The sequence below is a fragment of the Dermacentor variabilis genome, chromosome 6 (assembly GCF_050947875.1).
Source record: "Dermacentor variabilis isolate Ectoservices chromosome 6, ASM5094787v1, whole genome shotgun sequence".
Classification (NCBI taxonomy): domain Eukaryota; kingdom Metazoa; phylum Arthropoda; class Arachnida; order Ixodida; family Ixodidae; genus Dermacentor; species Dermacentor variabilis.
In genome coordinates this window covers 129,665,744-129,678,358 of record NC_134573.1, presented here as the reverse complement: position 1 = coordinate 129,678,358, position 12,615 = coordinate 129,665,744, and the positions used below count along the sequence as shown (strand labels likewise).

The following is a 12,615-nucleotide window of genomic DNA, read 5'->3' as shown; positions in this document are numbered from 1 at the left end:
TAGTGGCGCGCGAATAGTGATTTTCGAGACCGAACGGTGTAGCACTGCTAAGCAAGAGGTCGCGGGATCAAATCCCGGCCGCAGTTGCCGCATTTAGGTGGGGGCGAAATGCAAGAACGCCCATGTCCCGCGCATTGTGGGCACGTTAATATCCCCGGGTGGTCAAAATTATTCCCTAGTCCGCCACTATACGGCGTGCCTCATAATCGAAATCGTGGTTTTGGCACGTAAAACCCCAGAACCCATCCATAAGGCGGGTTCGTGACACAAGTGGCGCTTTAGGTAGCCTAAGCACCGGTTAGCTGACGAGGCAGTGTCATTAACATGTGCGCGTCACGACAAATCGTTAGAGAGGGTGGCACGAAAATATTTAAAATACGAGACTAGTTGAACAGGCGTGTTAGCAATCTGGTAGGTATACAATAAAATAGCACATTTTGTTTCACAGTTTAGGCACAAGAGCGATAATTCACGTGTGTAAATCTGCAAATTTCATTTATTGGGTTCCAATTAACTGGATCGATCTTTTTTAAATTTCACTCCAAGTAGGAAACCATATAGGGTTTCAACACTCCACTTTGCGCACACAAATATATTGGAGTACTAGGAAGTAAATATGCCATCCTACTACTGAAACGTAGATATATGAATTCATACATACGTAGACATAAGAACATTATTAACAACCATCTACAGCCGTCACATAAATAATCTTCATGGCACAACGACCTGTCAGGTATGTTGAAAATTTTGAGCTTGGCAGAGTCCACAAGAAGTTGGTATAAAAGGTGTATAAAACACCCAAAAGCTACCTTACGTGTGTTTCAGCTGCGGCATGTGCATATTTGCAAAGAAAGTGATGTCATCACTCACCTCATCTTCAGACACTACTGTAGCCGATACATTTAAATCATTAATCCCCTCAAACTTAAGCGTGGCGTGGTTGGTATGGGTTCCAGGTCATCGTGGCATATTCTTAAATGAAATGGCAGACACGCTTGCACGGGTGTCTCTTGATGAACCAGCTATATGTGCGTTATGCCTATTTCAGCTTGTCACTGCGGCTATAGGTTTAGAAAGCTTTCTCTTTTCCAAGATTCTAAAAATCGAAAATCCAAATGTCAGAATTTAACCATTTGTCCATATCATGGGACAATAAATGGCGACAAACACGTAATTTAGAAATATCCATAACAAATTAGGAAGGAATGTATGAATAGAATTTATTGATAGGAAAGACAGAGAGGTCGACCTGAGCTAGTGCGCTCTAGTCTGCTACTCTGCACTGGGGAAGAGGGAAGGGGAGTGAAAGTATTGGAATGGATGATGATGATAGGAGAAGTGGTGAGTGCTTATGTACATGAGACAGTTGCCTCGCTAGAGCCGCTCGTCGAGCTTGGTGTCCTGCAGAAACTCCAACAATACTTTTGTTGCACGCATTGAAATTGCAGTGTCAGGCCATGGGCCGAGGATAGCTTCCTCCGACAGTAGTTGCCTGCCAACACTGGCTAGGAAACTGTCTAACGTCCTTCGCTCCAGCATATATGCTGGGCAGTCGCACAGTACGTGTTGCAGTGTTTCGGGCATCTGGCAGTGTACACAATCAGGGCTGTTCGATTGGCCGATGAGGTGTGCGTAGCGACGGGTGAAAGCAACGCCGAGCCGAATCCTGTGTAGCAATGATGTTTTGCTCCGTGTAAGCTTCGGGGGCAAACAGAATTTACCGTTTGGGTCAATCGAACAGCGCCAACTAAGACTATCACGAGAGGAATAACGACGCAGGACAAGCGCCAACTTCATCTATCTTTATTCACCGAAAAATCAGCAAATATAAGGAAAATCACAGACATGCGCACAATGACAATAATGCATCATTTGCCAAACCGCTCTAGATAGGCCATTTCGCTTTTGAAGAGGGTCGCGGAAGTATCACTAACACAGTTTTTTCCTCTCTTCTTTATATGGAATGCTTCCAAAACCTCACGTGCCTTTGTTTCCCTGCTTCTGCCAAGAATCTTTATCTCTCAGAACCGTGGCTCACACTTCTTGCAGTACAGGCATTGTTTCCGTGGCGAATGTTCTGCCGCTCGGTCACACGCAGTGCAAGTTGCACAATGTTGCGAAAGATGCGCACCTCGTTCTTTCAGCGACCGCACATGTTCAGCTGCACGGTCATGCACGCATCACACATCCCGTTTGGCCCACATAGGTTTTCCCGCAGGTCAAAGGTATTTCATACACCGCAATAGTGCAGCACTTTACAAACTGCTTTCCATGTTTTTTGGTGCAGCTGCTCCTCGCACCCTTGCTCGCGACGCGGGTGCAGAACTGTGCTTGTTTCCGAGGAGCCGAAAACAGAGCCAAGTCCTTAGTGCTCGAACAATTAAATAAGATGCATGGACCACACCTAATAGTATTCAACGCGGACTCTCTTGGCGTGTAACAAGAAGCTGGTGCTTCAGCTTATGTGCTTCCGACTCTGGGAGCCTCGGGAACTGCCCTACTTGAGCGGGTCCTTTCTGTAATGGTAAATAAAACAATTTATTATTTATTTTTCTACTTTCAGCAGCCCGAAGGCGTTACAGAGGGGAGGGGCAAGAACGAATGAAAATGCTGTTGGCGGTCTTGAAATTCTTGGAGTTAGAGATGGCAGTGATTGAGGCACGGAGGTGGTTCCAACTTTCCGAGGTTATTAGTATAAATGGTCTTGAAAGGGAAAAATTGTCATCCACCTGAATGTAGCACCAAGCTACAAAGGAAACACATACGGGTTTCTCAGAACGCTTCGCAATTGAGGAAAAATTCATCCTGGTCCGGGATAGACCTTTGTAGCTTCGTGCTACATTCGGGCGGATGACAATTATTCCCTTTTGTGACACTATCGCCACATTGCAGGACTCCGCAGAACTGGTTTGCCGTGATTTGGTAAAAATGTGTCTGACTGCATTATTGTGCGACAAACGGGTATGGCTACTTTAAGGGAATGATCCACGCGAGATGATACGTGCGATGACCGATGGAGTAATTCTTCTTTAAGTAGATGATTGAAATAAAATGTGTTACGGAAGAGACAAATCCAAGAGCCCTGCCGGCGCAGAGCGAGCTCATGGTAGGTCAAGAATTACTTTCGTTGAGGAGACACTAGAACAGCGACCATAGTTGGGAAGAATAAACCTAGTGCTGTGGTTCTCGATGAGCGCTAAAAAGTTTGTTAGCGTTACCTGGCCAGGATCTCAAATTGAGCAGGCATACTCAAGCTTGGGTTTGACCAAGGTCTTGTAAAGGTGAAGCTTTATGGTAGCAGTAGTGCGTGACAAGTTCCGACGCTAAGAACTTAGCATGCGATGAGCGTTGTTGATAATATATTTTACATGCAAAGTCCACAATAGATTCTGGGCTATAATGACGCCGAGATATATGTAAGAAGTCATGGCCGTTAGGGGTGTGTTGTTAAGAGTGTAATCAGCAGGGTTGAGTAAGGAAGTCTGCAGACGTGCATGCTTTTACACTTGTTAATACTAAGTTTCATTAGCCAATGAGAACACCAGCGGGAAATACTATAGAGATAAGTCTGTAATGCAGTATGGTCACAAGGGTTAGAATTTATGCGGTATATTACACAATCATCAGCAAACAATTTTGTAGAAGAAGAAACTTGGGTAGGAAGATCGTCGATGTATATAAAAGTAGTGGTCCTAAATCCGACCCCTGAAGCACCCCCGAGGTTACTGAAGCGAAGGAAGAATAATTCCCATTAGCCGAAACATAATGAAGGCTGCTAGAAAGAACTTTAGTCCAACCTGAGACAGTGGTATCGAGGTTCAACCTACCAAGTATAAAAAAGAGTAACTGATGTGAGACTGAATCAAATACCTTAGCGAAATCTATAAAAATACAATCGATAACAAAACCATTATCAAGAGCATAAAATAAGTCGTTTGTAAATAAAAGCTGTGTTTCACAAGAAAAATATTTCCTGAAACCATGTGGACAAGTACAGAAAAAGTTAAATTTAAGAAAACACACATGTGAATGCTTGACGTGTTCCATGAACTTGCAAGGTATACTCATCAACGATATCAGCCTATAGTATGCATTCGCTTGACAAACATATCTATGCGCAGATTTATCATCGACGTTATACGAGTCAAGTAAATCCATTACTTTGTCGGCCTATGTTGACTTCAATATGAACAAGCCCCTGTTTAGAATTGAAACCTACGGCAAAGACGTCGAGGTCACTCGAGAGAGTGCGTTGTGCTGAAAAATCTTCCCGCTGGCACACCGAATTTTCAAAAGAGGTGTCTAGAATACTCCTGAATACTAAGATGTCACCAATCACTCAATGTAGTACTCACTGGGTGTACGAGGCGAACTTGGAGTGATAGCATTCCGCATCCGTCTTTGTGGTGTAACTGTGCGACTCGTTTATCCCCACACATTGTAAAGGCATACGCTCGCAAGTAGCACTTGTCGGCATGCTTTTGCTGAAAGGCTATAGATCCATCCGTAGCTTACACCATCCTTATCCGGCATGGTAGGCTTACGTCTAGGGATGAACTTCCATTGTAACGCTAAACCTGCCTTACAAGGCACACTCAATCCGGTGGTACGGAACCAGATTTGTACGTAACAAATTACGCGTAATTATTTGTTGTAACCATTTGCATTTTCTTAATGCTAATTGTGCATGGTAACAGTACCTCTAATTACTCTTTTCAGTAACAACTTACTGTAACCAGTCCCCAGTTTGAAGGTAACTACTCTATGACATCTGCGGTTATGTTACGCATGTCGATCGCTTTTAGTGTCACTGTTGATGCTTTCACACCCCTAAAGAAATGAACGGGGCGAGATGGCCGATGAAATTTAGTTAAAGCAATCATTTAGTGAAGATTATCAAAAAAATATGGGGTTTTACGTGCCAAAATCACTTTCCGATTATGAGGCAACGCCGTAGTGGAGGACTCCGGAAATTTCGACCGCCTGGGGTTCTTCAACGTGCACCTAAATTAAGTACACCGGTGTTTTCGCATTTCGCCCCCATCGAAATGCGGCCGCCGTGGCCGGGATTCGACCCCGCGACCTCGTGCTCAGCAGCCCAACACCATAGCCACTGAGCAACCACGGCGGGTAAAGATTATCAGCGTTGGCAGGGCTGCAGAGGACGTAAAGGTGACATATTACATTACCTATTTTCAGGAAAGAAGTGCTTCGCCTCTTCCTGAGCACATCGACAGCGACCGGCAACGTTTATGAAGTAATTCACTTCATAAACGTAATTCATTCACTAAAACGTCACTAATCACTCGATGTTGTAGGCATGTTCATTGGGTATATAACAGGCGAACATGATGGAGTTGTAGCAGTCTACATTTGTCTTTGTATCGTCACGTCTGCTCACGCAGTGTTTAAATCAGTGGTACATTTATCTCCACGCTTTCCCATAGGGGACGCTCGGACCGCAACCGTTTAGTGAAGATCAACACCATTGGAAGGGCTGCAATAAAAAGTTGGTTATGTAACACAAAGTCGATTTCTTTTCTTAGCAATTGCACAGTTACTTTTGCAGAGCAGCAATCGATCTCTGCAAATAGATTTTAAGAGTGAAGTAATCATAATCGGTTACCTGTTTCTTTTTTCCTTTAACTCGCAGTACAAGTCTGAACAGAACAGGGCTGCTCCAAATGAAAACGACTTCACAATCCCATAAAATTAACGTTTTGATAACGCATTCAGTGAAAAAGACGTGTGTCGAGTTCCAGCGACACAATGACCACAGAGTGAGCGCACGCCTAACCGAGCACAAGGGCGACAACCAAAATGGCGAATGAATGCAATACAGTACAAGCAGCGCAATATGTTACAAGGAGACCAGGTAGAATGCGCTACGTAGCACAACGCAGCAAAATCACCATGCATAGTGCCGTCTTTACCGGCAAACGAACAAAAAATTGTCTCAAATAAAAAAAAAACAATCCGGCGCTAACTTTGTAACGTCCATATACAAGCACTGTACTCCTGAGCGAGCACGTGACTGCGTTGCTGGGATAAGCGTTTCACTGGGCGAATTAAGTCGTTTTTTTTTTTACAAGTTCCTTTAAGTTTACTTGTAACACGACTGAGTTCCGAGCTGACAGTCACTCAGTACAAGCTTGGCTTCGTGCGCGTGCTTTTGTTAATGACAGTGGGGCCCGCTACGGCTCTGGACGCGCCTTGAACGTCGATACCCGCGACAGACGCGTCGCACGTCGCCTATAATAATACTTCCCTATGCAGTTCAGTTCGCAGTGCAGTATAGGTGAAAAAAAAGCAATCCAAATCTCGTCGCGTGTAAACACGAAACCAATTACCACCCATGGTGTCCAATCGCGTGCCAGGAAAAGCACGACACTAAGCAGTTATCTAAGAACGTATATTATTTAAAGAATTATGTGGATTTACGGGGGCAGGCCCCCGTCAAACAGAATCTTCTAGCTTTTAGCCCTGTACCTTGGGTATTTGTCACTGTCGATGTTGAATAAAAGTCGATTCGATTTCAGCACTCAAACGCGCACTACATTAATTTTATACGCCGCACCCTGAAGTCAAGTAGAAAGAAGAAAAAAGAGGAGTTGGGATAAGAAAATAAAAGAAGTTCGCTGCACGCGTTCGCTTAAATGAAAGGGCACCTTTCCTTTGGGTTCATGGGCGCGTCGTCAGCGCACTGGAAGACGTAAGCGAACTTGCGCGACTGGCGAACGGGCACGTTGCACTCGTCGCCGTTGCTGCCCTCGGCGCAGGTCATGTGGCAGTACGTTATGAAGAACACTTGTTCGTCAGTGTACTTCTCCAGACCCTTGAGCCGGAAGACTTCCACTAAGCCCTCGGCCTTGATGGCCGCACGGTACGCCGCGTACGAGGCCCTCAAGCCCAGCACGGGCAACCACAGCGAGCTGGCGCGAGCGGCGTCGTCGCCGGAGCGAGACGCCTTGGCTTTGAGGTCGCACTTAAAGCGCTCATTGTAGGCGTCGCGGTCCGAGCTCCACCACGGGGATTCCTCTCCTTTGTCGTACGTGATGCCTCGGTCGTCGAACGCCCGAGCCATGGAAGTGGCCAGCAGCGTGCCCAGCGAGCCGTACGTGATGGCGAACGTGCCGTCGACGTGGAAGAGCGGCGGTTCGAGTGCCCCGACGGCAAAGTAGACGCTGTTGTAGTAGTAGCTGTACGATGTGGCCACGCGACCATCGCCCAGCGTTTTGGAGAAGGTGGTGACGAACTCGTCCGAGGCCAGTTTCTTGCGAAATGCCTTGGCTAAGTGGATGAAGTTCTCGAAAAACGAGCCTGACTCTTTCGGAAAAGCCTTGTACAACGGCCCGGTGGTAAATTTGGAGAAGAATGCGCTGCCGGGCAGAGAGTCGAGGTTTAGGTTTTCTGACATCTTGACTTTCAGCTTGGTCTTGACCTGGTCGTCGATCCACGCCGCATCGGCGAAGTCTTTTCGGTACTGGGATTTGACGTTTTCGAAGACGGAATCCAAGTAGCTGCGCACTTGTTGTAAAAAGGTTGCGCGCAGGTGACGGGTCGAGATAACCAGGCCGAACATGGAGGCGGCGTGATCCAGGCAGGCAGTCTTTCTTCTCAATGCGAGCTCGATATCACTGCCCTGGTAACGCAGACGCGGATTTCCAGTGATCGTCCAAAGGGTCAGGCGGATAAGCGCCCACGCGATGCCCAACCGAAGCGATTGGTCCGTGTTTCCGTCCAGCAATGTGTTGAGGTTTTTGAGTATGTTGGGGTGCTGGACCATCACGACGTCGTCGAGGCCCCAGTTGAAATCGGGAAAGAACATATCGTTCACATATAGATGCCACTTGTCTTTCTTTGACGCCGTACGCTCGTTAATGTCCTTCAGCACCTTCTTCGCCTCATCGCTAGGGTCTGGCGTGAAGCTCAGGGCTGCGTTGACCACAGCTTGGTACGCATCCCTTACATGCGTCAACTGCTCCGGCGTAGGTGCGGGGGCTTCTAAGTATTCGCAGTGTTCTCTGACCAACCGGTTCGTTTCATCGGCCGTATCAAGTGACCACTTGGGACTCAACAGTCCTCGCTGGATAAAGAGTGTCCTGGGCCGGCCCTTGTATCCTGGCATGGCGCGTATGTTGAAGATCATGTTTATGTTCCAGTTAACGGTCATATTTACCAGCACCTTAAACGGGGGCACGGACACACTGCTATTCTCGCGCCATTCCTCGGGCCAGAAGAGGCCGAGATCTCGCTTGAACTGTAGGAACATGTGGACATCATTCTTCAGCTCATATTCGGACCGCTCGGCCACACAGCTTTGGAAGTACAGCTGCGTAATCGGGAGATCTGAATCGTTGGCGTTGCTCTCCAGTTGTTGGATCGCGATGTCGAAAGAGCGGGCAAAAATCGTTTCGATGACGGAACGGTGGCGACCGACGGGCTTCCACGAGCCGCACGAGAAGCTGTAGAAGTCGGAGCACGGCTGGACCGATTCGTTCATGGCGGCCCTGAGCGCCTTTGCGTGCTCTATGCATCCCTGCGTTGTGCACGTGCCCATCGTGGGAGTAAGGAACCACCTAGTGAGCATCGTCACGCTGGTAAGCAGCACGAAACAGCAAAGCGCCATTATTGCGATGAATAACACCGTCGTTTTCTTCGCTCGAGCACGAGCTGTTGTAGATGATGACCCCTGAGAGAAGAGCAAGAAAGAAGAGCAACTTTTTCAAGTAAAAGAACACATCAGACGTAGATTAATAATAAAACATAACTGCCTAAAGATATAGGAAAGACAAATGTAAGGTCAAGCTAAAGTGATTGATTAGTGTTCCGAGGAGGATCAGAAGCGTTACGGAGGACAGAGCTCCCATGCGATGAAGTTTAGTGCAGGATTGATATACCGCCACTGTGAAAGCATTGATTTTAAACAAGCTAAGATTGTAAGGAAGAGCAGAGACCAAACTGCGAGTGAACTATTGGAAACGTTCCTTACGAGAAATAAAGGGCCAGCTTGCGTTAGTGATTCATTTTTTACGATGTTCTCTTCGGAAATGTGAGGAAAATTTCGTGATGCTCCATTTCTGCGTTATGTATTCTCTGCACTGTGCGTAAGTGAAACCCTTCTTTGTTTTCGTATCTGCCTGCTGATAAGCAGTTGGTAATTGGCGCTTCTCTATCTCCCTCTTGTACTTTTTTCCTGTTCCCCAGCTACATATTCTTCTACAGTGCGCCAGGAACAATAGGCCTAGTATACGGCTAAGCACCAGCTTGCCCAAAAACAAGTTATTTTGCTTTGGAAACATGTTGTCGGATGCCGTAATGTATAGCGCCCAGGTTGCGATCGGTAAACTGTAGTGAAGAGCATTGATAACAAACAAAAATTAAGCACATCACCTTTGGGCGTCAAAGATTATGCCACTTTCACCAACTTTTCAGTTAGAATTCACTGAACTCACGTTGTCTCCAGAATATTCGTGGCGTTTGCGAAAGTGTGGCGCCTAAATATGTTAAGGCCGGAAATAAAAAAGGACAAAAAACAGATTTCCTGTTCTCACTTCTTTTTTTTTCAGCAGATAAAAATATATTCAATACTTCATGACAATTTTCTAATGTTATTAGCAAGGTGTTGTGAACAGTCTAGGTGGCGCAGACCGAACAGCTCATTTAACGCAATGAAAGCTTCGAAGCATCGAAATGTAGAAATAGGAAGAAAAAACAAGCAATGTAATGAGGGTCTCATTACATAGTAATGAGGGTCTCAGCCCGTTTTTCAGTCATGAACCCAATTCAAAGTGATTCGGTCCAGGACTGCGATATAGGACTCTGCAAAGCATATCTATCCATATTACTAGTGGCAATGCATTTATCTCAATAAAACACTTATAAACTTCAGGCGTTGTCAGCTGTTGAAAAAAACAACACTATCAATTGCTATTAGCTGCAAACGAAAACTCAATTCGAAAATTTGCCTAGTGAAGGTTCACAACAGGCCCGCACAGGTAGATGAGCACTCCCAGTCAAAACCTGTCTTGCCCGGTCACGTTCGTTGCTGTCGGGGTTCACCGTTTTTGAATTTTTGAATGACCGCCACAGGCAGATAATGATGAAGGCGAGACTTTGCTGTAATCGAAATGACTGTTTAAACATAATAGGGAGAGCCTTAAAGACGGTTGCAAACAAAACTGTGAAGCCCGTAATTAATTACCAAAGTTACAATACATGTATTGTAACTTTGCTGCAGCTTCGATAGAGCTGGACACGTTGCGGTAGCAAGTGGCGAAACCTCTCGAAGTTTATAAAGGCCTCCACGTAAGCTTCTGCGAAACAGTGATAACTGTGAAGATTCCAGCGTCAGCAAAAAAGCGCATACGGCAGTTCTCGCGAATCTTCAGAGGTTCGCTCTTACCTTACGTTCTTCATTTGTACCATGATCGAGAACGCCTCGGAAAATGTGCCTATGAGATGCCAAATGTGCATTGCAGCAAATGGCGACCTCTTCGAACACGCATTATAAGCAAAGGGCGCTTTTTGGATTGAAGGTCAATGGAAAAATTATTCCGGTCCTAACGCCGCCTCCCCACCCAACCCCATTACACTCCGTCGGCAGGCTGCCAGCTCTAGCCCACTTCAAGCATCAAAAAATAAAGCTTTGTGCTCGTTCTCTTTCGTCTCCTTAGACGCTTTAGCGCTTCGGCAACGCTCAGCAAGAAGCATGTATTTGCACCATCATGCGATAAGAGCCGCATGCCCAGATACCTACACCTGGCGTAACGCCCTGTCGCGGGCCAGTGACGTCCAGCCGACCTTGTTCATCCATCGCACGCTTGAGAGAAGCGCAATAACAGTGCGCAAGCGCCCCGTAACGTGGTTTTTTTTTTTTCATCTTTCGCGGGCATTTTTTGGAACGCGGAAAAAAAGAAGGACCACGCGAGATATATCGCGTTGGAAACAATTTATTGAGAGGATTCTCAAGGCGCTATACAACTTTGCGCATAACACTTGGGGTCGGCAGCCAATACTTAAAAAAGTTGATTAATTAAACGCAGCTATTCCGTTCAGGGGTAAATAAAAAATTGCCTGAGGCCAGTTCCAACATTACGCATTCGATTCAACTCGCGTCCGGAGTGCCTTTCCTTTCTAAACTTTGGCTCAAGTTATGTGGGACAACCTGTATATAATATACGGGTTTTCGCGCGATCCCGCCGGTACTCCAGGAGGGATACCGAACCTCGGCGAACCAACCGCTAGAATGCACCGACTGCCTCTCACCTGTCCTCCAAAAGACGATAGTTGCCCAGGTGATTGGTTGGCGGCTGGTGACGTGGAACGGGAAGCCGGCTGTAGAGATCGCAATTCCAAGAATTTAATTAAACTCTGGTATTTCACGTGTCATAACCACGATCTGATTATGACGTAGGGCGTATCGGGGGACTCCAGATTAATTTTAGCCACCTGCGGTTTCTTAATGTGCATCCAGTAGTACACAGTACTACAGTTTTTTTTTTTTTACTCATTTTATTCCACCCCCATCGGAATGCGACCGCCGTGTCCTATATCGTACCCACTACCTCGAGCACAGCAGCGCAACGACAAAGACACTGCGCTACTGTAAGATTGCAATTATAATGCGACCAAAGAGTCAAGCTAGCAACATTTGAACGCATATCTATGTTCTTCAGGAATGTCCCAATTACGCTAAGATATCACGAAATCCGTGACGTCAAATTTACGCTACAGCTGACACGTTCTGGGAGCGAAATTTTAATAAGACAAATTAACGCAGAAGTTCGCTTGTCGTTTTTTAAGCCACTGATCATTCTCGTTCCGTCCGAAAGAAAAGAACGGTGCAAGTGGAGCTTTCAAAAAGATACTCACGTCATTCAAGATTAATTTATTGTCACCCTCTGATACACCCTCAGTAAGTGTAGCAGATCATGCCGCTTGACGCTTTCGCTTACACTTGTAAGTGTAAGTCTAAACCGGCGTAACAATAACCGTCAGTATATATATATATATATATATATATATATATATATATATATATATATATAGGCCAAGAACTATAGGCTCACCTTTGCAGGCTCGTCTTTGAGTTTGTCGCGCTGCTTTCCATACTTGTCCGAGGGCCTCTGCGATTTCAAAAAAAAGGAAATATGCCGAATGACGAAAAGAAATATTAAACGGTTAATTCAGCACTAAATAAAAATACTAAGACCCCACTGAGATTTGTAATTACGTTTCTCGAATTTTAGTCGTACCACGGGATAAAGAGTTTGATGGGCAGAAATGACCCAAAAACGAATTACAGGTGGTGACATCCCCCCGTCTTGAGCTTTCCGCACTATTGCTCGCCGCGACATGAATTGACAGTTTCAGAGCGTGGCCACGAATGGTGAATAAAACGCGAAAGGACTACTCATTATCTACGTGAACGAATCGTTAACTCAGGCTGGGTCACTTTTGTGGACATTGCCAGTACAGAGGGCACTCGAATACGCCAAAGCATATGGAACGAAGTTTGTGAGTTCATTCTTTTTTTTTTTTTCCTAATTGACGAACATACTACTTCCGCCGAAGAAATACGTAAGCAGTCCTCGAATGTAATCATGGCCG

The 12,615-nt window shown here is 45.9% G+C and overlaps 1 protein-coding gene across 1 annotated transcript; it reads right to left on the bottom strand.

Annotated features, from left to right (window-relative positions):
- Positions 1-5,621: 5,621 nt before the first annotated feature.
- Positions 5,622-11,336, bottom strand: LOC142585225 (endothelin-converting enzyme 2-like). The gene is made up of 2 exons (XM_075695814.1): positions 11,272-11,336; positions 5,622-8,695 (listed from the first exon to the last, which is right to left on the bottom strand). Exon 2 carries the CDS (start codon positions 8,630-8,632, stop codon positions 6,656-6,658), a length of 1,977 nt encoding a protein of 658 aa, XP_075551929.1. The 5' UTR covers positions 8,633-8,695; positions 11,272-11,336; the 3' UTR covers positions 5,622-6,655.
- Between the last annotated feature and the right edge of the window lie 1,279 nt (positions 11,337-12,615).